This window comes from Macrobrachium nipponense, chromosome 8 (genome assembly GCF_015104395.2).
Source record: "Macrobrachium nipponense isolate FS-2020 chromosome 8, ASM1510439v2, whole genome shotgun sequence".
NCBI lineage: Eukaryota > Metazoa > Arthropoda > Malacostraca > Decapoda > Palaemonidae > Macrobrachium > Macrobrachium nipponense.
Window position 1 is genome coordinate 2,357,283 of NC_087203.1, and position 11,526 is coordinate 2,368,808.

The window sequence follows — 11,526 nt, forward strand, 5'->3', positions numbered from 1 at the left end:
CAGCTCGTTATCTCTTTTGATGAACAACGTTATTTGCTTTAGAAGAATATGCAAAAATTTAGACAGAGCCTATGATTACTCATTTTAATTCTGTGCGGGAATATCTTGTTATCTTACCAACTTGAACAACTTTTTTCAACACCACTTCCGTCTCAAATGAATAATTGCTAGATATCGTTAATTGACCCATAATAGGCTACCTGTAGAGTTTGATTGACGTGTGTTGCTGTCTTTACCACTGAGCCGCAATCTCATGTGATGCCTTCTTATCTGTGTAGCTACATTTTCGAAATGTTGAAAATCCGACCGTAACCAAACATCCACATGAAACTCAATTATTTACTACAATGAATTCCTGGAGGTTGATGCAAGTGTCGCGAGGAAATGTGTGGTGGGCAACCGAATCAAAAGATTTTGATATTTGCTCCGAAATGCAGAATGTTAGCAGTTACGTGTAATCAGTAAAGCAAGTATAGTTACCCGCCCAACGTTTTTGACGCGTTTGCAAGGAATAACAACTTACACGGCTATACGCCAACCTACTACATCCTCTGATCTACCTATTTGAAGGATAATGTCATGTTTTCAAAATTGGCTATTTTCCATTCTTTACCTATTTGGAGGAACATGTGATGTTTAAAAAATTGGCTAATTCCCATGATCTACCTATTTACAGGGAAATATCGTTTTCAAAACTGGCTAATCCCCATAATCTACGTAATTGGATGAAAATATCTTGTTTTTATGAACTGGCTAATTCCCATGATTTGCCTCTTTAGAGTAAAATGTCATGTTTTAGAAATTGGGTAATTTAAAAATCTACCTTTTGGAGAAAATGTCACGTTTTCGAAACTGGCCAATTCCCATGACCTACTTATTTGGTGGAAAATGTCAATTTTTCAAATCTGGCTACTTCCTATGAATTACCTATGTGCATGAAAATGTCGTTTACAAAACTGGCTAATCTACATAATCTACCTATTTGGAGGAAAATGTCATGTTTTCCAAACAGGCTAATTCCCATTATCTCTCTATTTGGAGGAAAATGTTGTATTTTCAAAACTGGCTAATTCCAAATATCAATCTTTTTAGAGGAAAATGTCATGTTTTCAAAACTAGCTAATTCCCATTATCTACTTATTTGGAGGAAAAATTTTCTGATATAAAAACTGGTTAATTCCTATGATCTACCTATTTGGAGGAGAATGTCATGTTTTTAAAACAGGCCAATTACTATGATCTACCTATTTGCAGGAAAATGTGAAATTTTTCAAAACTGGCCAATTCCTATGATCCACATATTTCAGGGAAAATGTCATGTTTCAAAATGGGCTAATTTCCATGATCTACCTATTTGAGGGAAAATATAGTGCTTTCAAAACTGGCTAATTCCCATGATCTACCTATTTGGAGGAATATATCATGTTTTCAAAATTGGCTATTTAGAGGAAGATGTTATGTTTAAAAAAACTATAATTTGCATGCCCTACCTCATTTGAATGAAAATTTCATATTTTCAAAGCAGGCTAATTCCCATTCCCTACCTATTTGGAGAAAATGGGAAATTTTCTTAACAGGCTACTCCCCATGATCAACCTATTTGGAGGAAAATGTCATGTTTTCAAACTGGCTAATCACATGATCTACTTATTGGCAGAAAAATGTCGATTTTTCAAAACTAGCTCATTCCCACGATCTACTTATCTGCATGAAATTTTCATGTTTTCAAAACTGACTAATTCCCATGACCTACCTATTTGGAGAAAATGTCAATTTTTCAAAAGAGGATAATTTTCATGACCTACTGATTTGGAGGAAAATGTCATGTTCTACAGCTGGTTAATTCCCATTATCTACCTATTTGGAGGAAAATATGTTTTTAAAAGGCTAATTTCCATGATCTACCTATTTGGAGGAAAATGTCATGTTTTCAGAATTGGGTAAATTGCATGATCTACCTATTTGGAGGAAAATAAAATTTTCAAAAACAGGATAATTCCTTGATTTACACTTTTAGGAAAATGTCAGGTTTTGAAAACTGTCTAATTACCAAAATCTACCTATTTGTAGCAAAATGTTGTGTTCGAAATTGGATACTTCCAATGTTCTACCTCTTAAAAGTAAAATGTTATGTGTTCAAAGCTGGTTAATTTCCCTGATGTACCTGTTTGAAGGGAAATATAAAATTTTCAAAACTGGTTAATTCCCATGATGTACTACTTATTTGGAAGAAAATGTTATATTTTCAAAACTGGCTGATTCACATGATATACCTTTTTGGAGTAAAATGTATGTTTTCAAAAGTACTTATTTCCCTTTATCTATTTCTTTAGAGGGAAACGTCAAGTTTTTAAAGCTATTTCCCATGATGTACCTATTTGGGAGAAAATGTCATTTTTTCAAAAGTGGCTAATTCCCATGATCTACCTATTTGGAGGAATATGTTATGATTTAAAAATTGGCTTATTCCCATAATCTAATATGTCATGTTTTAAAAAATGGCTAATCCCCATGATCTACCTACTCAGGGGAAAATATGTTTTCAAAACTGGCTGATTACCATGATCTACCTATTTGGGGGAAAAGTCATGTTTTCAAAATAGGCTAATTCCCATGATCTACATTTTGCAGGAAAATGTAAATTTTCAAAACTGGCCAATTCCCATGATCTACCTACTTGGAGGAAAATGTCATGATTTTAAAACCTGGCTAATTCTCATGATCTACATATTTGTATGAAAATGTCATGTATTCAAAACTGACTAATTCCCATGATCTAACGAAAATATCCCATTTTCAAAATTGGTTATTTCTCATGCTCTCCCTATTTGGAGGAAAATGTCATGTTTTCAAAAGCAGTTAATTCCCATGATCTACCTTCTTGGAGGAAAATGTAAAGTTTTCAAAACCGGCTAATTCCTGTGCTATTTGGAGGAAAATGTGAATTTTGCAAAACTGGTCAATTCCCATGATCTACCTATTTGGATGGAAACAAATTTTTCAAAACTGGATAATTTCCATTTCGGAGGGAAACGTCATGTTTTCATAACTGGCGTGCTCTTGTTGCTTATCAACCATTTCAAAGCTTATCATGTGTGTAGCAAATCGTAGGCAAATCTTTACAGTGTAAAGTCGGTTCAGTAAGATAGTTTTTAGCTACATTAAAAAATTGAAGCACTGTTTCTTTTCAGTAAATTGATTATTAAATTTGTTAGCATAAAATGACATTGCTGTATTAAAACTAAACTGTTGTATAATATTTCCTTCTCGACCTGTCCAACTATATCTATTTTCTTTTTATTCAGATAAAGTATATTAAGTTCTTTAGTCCATTGCTGTTTTTTATCTTTTTAGCACTGAAAACCTGAAATACGTACATTTTTATCTAAACTTGTCCTCATCTGATTCTGTTTTTCTTTAAAATGATATTGTATCAGAAATCCATCAAATCTTTCCTCATAAACAAATCATCATCTACAGGAAACATAAAACTGATAAAAAATTTATGACAAAATCTGCATTTGACCTGAGTGAAAACAAACTTTAAACAATACAGAAACCCGTGCCCCCACTTTTTTTTTTTTCTTTTTTTGAAATCACATCTTATAAAGCTATGCCGTAACAAGACACAATAGATGATATATATATATATATATATATATATATATATATATATATATATATATATATATATATATATATATAAAAGTCATTTCACATTACCGTGATTCATATACATATATCGAGCTACAAATGTCCTTTAATATCTAATTCGCTCTACCTAGGAATTAATATATATATATACCATATTATATATACATATAGAATAGATACATAAGATATATATAATATATATATGCATTTCACATTCCGTGATTCAAACATATATCGAGTACAAATGTCCTTGGATATCTAATTCCGCTCTACCTCGGAATTAATATATTTTCATATATGTTTAACCGAAGGGGAATTTTTTTAGGCGATAATAGAATTGCCGGCTGACGGAATTGAAGATGTCGATGGTTTGTGCCCGTCGGCCGGCAATTCTATTATCTCCTAAAAAGAAATATTCCCCTTCGGTTTAACATATATGAAAATATATTAATTCCGAGGTAGAGCGAATTAGATATTAATGGACATTTGTAGCTCGATATATATATAAATAAATTATCTATCTATATATATCTATATATAATATTATATATAATATATATATATATATATAATAATCTATATACGTATTATATATATATAAAGAATATATATATACTCTGTACTTGAGTATTTTTATAAAGAATATTTATATGTACAGATTGCTATCTAAATATAGACTGAAATATTGTGTGGAGGATATTTTCCACGTCAGAAAACACAAGATACGAAATCATGTTTTTAGAAAGGTTATCTATTTCAGCTGATGTCCCACCTTGACGCTTACCCTCAAATCCCTCATGAAGAGTCTGTGGCAGTTGTTCACTGAGAGCACAGTCCACCTGCCCTTCAAAACGATCGTCACAGAAGCACCGGTCACCGTTGACACAGTAGCCGTGGCCACTACAATGATGGGGGCATGAAGGTCCGATATAGACATTGTCGATACCCCATGGCACAGCTTTTTCTTTACCCTGGTAGTGGCCTTGAATCCAGCGGAATCGCACCGGCCTTGGGGCAAAAGAATAAGAAGCAGTCTCCATAGAATTTTGCAAAGGTCAAAATGTTCTATGGAAAATTAATGTAAAATAATTATGAATACAAGACACACTGGTAAGGACATAGTGAACAATCTAGTTAACAAGTAATTCAGAAAAAACAAAATTTAAATTTGCTCTGGTCATTGGTTAATCAGTAAATATGTTAATACCAATTCAGCAAATCAGGGGTGGTATCTTTTATGCAATGAAATTCTGCACTTATACACACACATACACACACACACACACACACATGAAAGTACGGTTAGCAATATTATCGACGGGTATCCTTTAGGTAGTTATGTGAAAGACCTTCTTCACGAAGATCTGTCAATGTTGATACACTTGAAATCCTCACAACATCAGTAGCATCGGTTCATTTGATTTTCCTTGTAAAATTAGAATTTCTCGAATACGAATTTCATTCTGACGGGGTTCTGTTTAGTGCAATTGCAGTATTTCATCTTGACGGTTTCTTATTAATATAGATTTTATGATAAAAAAAGTGGTCAGAGATGGAAGAGACGGTTTAAATTGGAGTAACGGTAGAAACTGGAAATACTTAGTAGAAAATACTTGAGCTCTCATGAGTTGCAAAACTAGTACAATAATTAATAAAGGTCACTGAATAATAATTAAGCTGAATAAAATTTGGAAACCAGTTAGTTGTCTGAAATACATATGAAAATGAAATCATACATACATCTAATACTGTCTGAACTGCTTCGTGACCATGAAGCATGCTCATGCAATGAAACTGCGTACAAAATTGCATGGAATTGAAAATAAACCTTTAAGAAGAGTATTAAGATGGCAGGAGAGAATGATACGGCAAGGGAAATTATGGAAGTTTCATGTTGGTAAGAAAATGAAAAATGGGAGATGGCGATGGCTTGAACATGTATGTTCCTTAGAAGCACAACCACTGGGAGTAGTGCAGCAGATCGAATAATTTTTCCACTAAAATAGTTTAGTTAATGATGCAAGCATGAAATCTGGTACATATCTTCTCCATAGGCCATATTGTGGAAATTACTGGGTTTCCCCTTAGAATTTGTTTTGGTTATGTACATTTTAGGCAGAGTCACCAAGCAAAAGTAAAATGTATTTCTGTTAAAGAAAGATGGCCTCCAATACGGCAGCTGAAAGCCTTAAATAATTATGTCTCAGGATTCAGTGGGCGTGGAAAAATGTCTTCCTGTTCAGTAATAATAGTTTGCAAGTCTATATATAATTTGGGTAGTGATATTATCTTTAGTTTTAGTTTAAAAGAGTAAAATGTCAGTGCACAACTAGGGCACATTAGTGGTTTCACAGCATGGGGTTCAGTGTTAGCTAGTCTTTCTTTACTCACGCTGTACCTAGCTTTGCTTTGGTATAGTTTAGTGTCCCAAATGCTGTCTAGTAGCCCCATATCAATTATCTGTTAGAAAGTATAGATATAGTTGGTAGACCTATTTAGGTAGCTGTGCCTGAATTGACAGAAGGTGCAAGAGTGAGAGAGCCGAGCCAAGAGTAAGTGGGGCTCTACATGGCTTGTTCATGTAAGTACTTACCTAGTTGGTGTACAGATCACACAGGACTTAAATGCCCTGGATTTATGATTGGGTTAGGTGTAGGGTGATTGAACCTAGTTGTATCCCATACATCAATGTGCAAATCAGATTAGGGTGGTAAAAGGATAGCCCTTGCCCTTAGTCAAGATCTTATAATGGCAAGTAAATGTGTTTGCCAGGAAGACAAGAAAAGTGAAGGTCTAACTTCACTTTGACCCTTCAAGGCTGGATGAAGGTAGTGGCAAAGAGGCAACACTGCAACAAAACATGGCAAAACACCATAAGAGCTGTAGGGTCATGTTAAATAATGCAAAATTTGATCGTGCAAGGAAGTGAAGATCTACAGTTGAAGGTAGTGAACCACACGAAAAGCATGCTAATCAGTGTCTAATGAGTCATGACAATGAAGCATGAAGCATGCATTTTTTGTGTGAAAATGTGGCACCTGTATAGATCTTCAACAATCAATGACCATGAATTTCAACAGGAGACTACATGAATGTGCTCACACACTTGATGATGGTAAATTATTGGTGAAACTAGGTAAAGGTGATGCAATTGCACAAGAGCTGAAATACCATCTTATATGTCTCCCTAGCAATTACAATAGGAAGAGGTCCCATCTTAGAAATATTGAAAAAGAACAATGTCACAGTGAAAAACCAGATGTATATCACTGGTCTATCAGAGCTAGTTAATTATATCATTGAAACCAGCTTGAGTTTGGATGGTCCTGCCATACTTCCTCTTGTGTACGTATCCCAATTATACCAGCAGCGCCTGGAACAATTGGTCATTGCCTCACCCACTGCAAATACAACATGATTAAAGGACAAAATGTTAACAGATATCCCTGAATTAGAAGAACATATGAAAGGAAGAAGTGTGCTACTTTCCTTGCAGAAAAATGTAGCTTTATCCCTATCTCAGGCATCTGACTACTCAGATATAATTGTGATTGCTAAAGCAACAAATATACTGACAAAGCATATTCTGCATCATCTATCTAGGTTTGAGAGCACCTTTGGTTAAGGATGCATCAATAATGCCATATCTCAAAGTCTGCTCCAGATCACTAGTATGGTCGAACTTGGGGCAGACATAAAGTTACAGGTAAGGTTTGGCTCATCAAAGTCAGATCTGGCTATTGCTCAGCTCCTGCAGTACTACTGATTCTCAAAACAGAAGGAAGGAGCAGGTGTACATCAACACTCAAACGATAGGTAAACTCCTTGTCCAGTGTTCATGGGCATGGCTATCTATGCCAAAGCCAGGAAGGGAAACCTAGTAGAAATGCTTCATGGTCATAGCATGGGCATTTCCTATGACAGGGTGCTGGAGATATCAGCCCGACTGGGAGATGCCACTGTCACCAAGTATGTGGAAGATGGTGTAGTCTGTCCATCTGTCTTCAGAAATGGTACCACTGCGGTCATGGACAACATCGATCACAACCCTTCAGCAACTATGGCTACTACCTCTTTTCATGGGACCAGCATTTCGGTATTCCAGCACCCTGCCAACCAGGGGGAGAAGCATCAGTCAGTTCAGTTGTAACTAAAATCTTGCAAATGATGCTTCACATACAACTGAATGAAATTTTAAAGATGACCCTTGCGTCCATTTTGGGCTTAAAAAGAGACATTGAGACAGTACTTGAACATTGATAAGATACTTTTTTATTATTCTCCATTACAGCCTTGTGCTTGTATACTTTTCAGTAGCATTATGTGGTCCCTTTCCAAGATGTAATATTGATGATAGGTCAATAGAAATGCTAAAAACAGATTCTTTGACCTTATGTATGTAGGGACAGATAAAAATTTCATGTCTCTACCTTTCTTAGTTGCAAAGTTATCAAGCAAAATGTTCCATGGCAGCCATTTTGTATGCCATCTTTATCACATTAGCAAATATAGTAGTAGGAGTTCTGGTGATATCTTCAAATAACTCTTCTACTCAGGAAGACATTATCTGAATAATGAATGATAATTAATGTGTTTATTTCACCAATGATTTACTCAGTGTCAGAAATCGAATAAATGCTGCCATATTGAAATTTTGCATGAACACCCAGATGGCAGCAAGCTTGAGAGAAGTCGAGATTGTGGAAGATCAACCTCAGGAAAAACCTAAGTGGTGGAATTTCAGTTGAACAGAGGGCCTTTGCGCTGCACAGCATTGGCGATAATGACGATTTTACACTTTAAAAATTTCCGGCACAAAGATCTAAATTCTCAAACGCCGGAAGAGCCATTCGATCATTTTTGCGAACTACATTACTGCAACAATTGAGCAACTTCTACTGTTTGAGGACAAGAATATCATTTGAATTACAAAGAGTATTAGTTCATTTTTAGGTTGCACAAATTTACTCTGAATAGATTGTTTCTGTTCTTAAGAGGTCACCCCCTACCCATCCCTTTACCTCTCTCACAACTTTCACCCCGACCCATTACTATTTGGAGATCACATGAGTTGGGAGATCGTCCGGAGATTTGTCCAGAATTCCCTACGGCTGATCATGGTAAGGGAGAAGTGCAGGACTCAACAAATCCCCGGAGACTTGAAAATTTGACATATAGGACTTCTTCGGTGAGCTGCACCTCCTTTTGTTTCCCAAAACAAGTCACACGTATGGTTTCTGGTACCATCACTTAAATGGCGTATACGTACTATGTCCTGATTATATTTCTTAAGTTCATTGTTCATCAATAGTTAGCAGCTCAAGGCTTGAAGATATTGTTAGATTATTTTATTCAGTTTGTGGCTGATGTTGGTGGTTATGTCAGATTTTCATTGAGAATGCATACATCCTCTCTCTCTCTCTCTCTCTCTCTACGTTCGAGTGTGTATGGATTAACGTGAAGAACTGATAATGCTAAAAATTTTGTTTATTCATGCAGCGCTCGAAATGCCTGAACAACGTAGTGACAAGGAAACAACTCCTTTGATGTTTTTAATTACATTTCTTTTTCATTATTTTCAAATAATGAAATAGCACCAATACCTATCTGGATGGCGTCTATAGCATTCAGTACGTTTTATTTATTTATTGATTTTTTGTTGCAGTCCTTATTTCTGAACAAAAAATAAGCGAAAATCTCTGAACATCGGTGGTCTTTTATAGGAAGCCTTAATCAGTCTTAGGGTTTATCAACAAATCGTTGGGTGGCGTTGGTGAAGAGCGACGACGGCCCGATGTGAGTCTCCCCAGGTCATAGCAGGGTTACCGGTCATTCACGGAATCCCACCGGTTCAAAGGCAAGAGTCGACAGAATAAGAAAATCAAGAATTTCAACCTGGAAAAATTTAGGAGAGTTCTGTGCCAGATTTGTGAAATTAGAAGTGGGCCTCACACTTATATTAGGGTTCAACTACTATTATAACTGGGAATCTCAAGTATACTTTTTGCTTTTATTATATACCTTTTCATATAAAAAAAGAATAAAAACAGCCTTTTCTGGACAATTCACGGGAGAATAACTAATATTCCCTATTCTATAGCATATGTAGGTTTCATAAAGATAGTATGTAATGCAGAACACTAACAGAGTTGCGGACGATGTGTAACATGAATGTGCTGTGTGTGTGTATATATATATATATATCTATATATATATATATATATATATATATATATATATATATATAGATATATATATATATATATATATATTTATGCTGTTGCTTTTCGCAGTGCATATCTCCTCTCAGTAACTATGAAATGTTGTAAAAGTGTTTGTAACATTTTCAGATTCGATATTGATTTGCTTACAGTTTGCTTAGGATTAGTATGTTCTAATAATGTATATTCAGAATTCACAAAAACGTAATTTTAAATTAAAGGAATAACGTAGAATGTGAACAGAGAGAGAAATTAGCATTGTCTGTTTGAAGCAGGAAATTACTGTCATCACTTGAGATAAGAGGAACTCGCGTTTTCCGTTTTGTTTTGGCACACGACATACATGACTTGTTTCGGACTTGTGTTTCTTTGTCGAGACACCATTCAGGATTTCACCAAATCTCTGTAAAGTTGCATCATCTTTCGTAGGATCGTTCTAGAAGGATTCTGCCTAAAACGTTTCACATTTGTCTGATACGTTTCATTTCATATAAGTAGTTAGAAATGTTTTTTTTTTGTTGAAAACTATTTAATGTTACTGGTCAATTAACTCTTATATTTCTGAATTTGTCAAAGGAGAATTTGTTGGCTCGTAAGTACTTTAAATTTGAAATGGAAAGATTCGTGATGTCACTCCGGATATGACGACATTTATTTCGTTCAAGAAAATTCTATAATCATATCTTTTATTGTAGATTTGTCAAAAGAAAATTGGTTGGCTCGTAAGTACTTTAAATTTGAAATGGAAAGATTTGTGATGTCACTCAAGGATATGACGACATTTATTTCGTTCAAGGAAATTCCCTAATCATATCTTTTATTGTAGATTTTATATTTAGTTGTCGTTCACTCATAAATTTTATATTTCTTAGATTAATCTAATATTGCCTAGTGTTTAATTGTAGAATCTGAACAGGCATTGTAAAAGTGTGTAACAGGTGCCTCGTGTGCAAGTGTTCATTGGTGATTTCGAAAAAGGCCTTCAAAAATTGGTATACCAAGGCAAGAGTTTTTTTGATAAGTTCAGTGCCCTAAACTTAAACATAAAAAGTACTTGAAATACTGAAAGTACTTGAGTTATTCCAAGGGAAATTTTTACCATTTTTCACATTTTGGTGTTGTTTATTTATTATTATTTTTTTTTGCATTTATCCATTTTTCTTATTTAATGATTTTTTTGTGTGCATTTATTCACTTTTCTTATTGAGGTGTTTTTTATAAATATGTTCTGTGTGATTAATGTTTTCTTAGTGTTTTTGCATTTACATTCACTATTTGATAAACTTAAATGTTTTCATTAATTAATCATTGCATATTCAATTGAGTTCAACACCTGTGAATTACTTTGCATTTACGTAGAATTCTTTTCAAGTTTTCTAGTTGTTTGACACCTGTGAGTTAATTTTCAAATTTTATTTGTTACTTACCACTTTGAATTTTACTTGAATAGTTTAATTTCTTTATTTTTGTGAAAAATCAATTTTGATTTAATTTCACTAAATGATTAATTAAAGAATTAATTAAACTTTGTGTTGTTTTCAAGTAATAGTAAATTTCCCTGAGAATGTGAATTTTACTTGTAAATTTTCAGTTTGATAATAATTTTTTGTATTTAGAATTTTTATGAGTGTTTTCTTTTTTTTTCACCAGT

General features: G+C 34.2%; 1 protein-coding gene across 1 annotated transcript in view; it reads right to left on the reverse strand.

The window, feature by feature from the left end:
- Positions 1-11,526, reverse strand: part of LOC135223343 (reelin-like) — a 484,942-nt gene that overhangs the window by 148,492 nt on the left and 324,924 nt on the right. Inside the window, 1 exon segment of the mRNA XM_064261806.1 lies at positions 4,439-4,662. Coding sequence (XP_064117876.1) covers positions 4,439-4,662 — 224 coding nt within the window.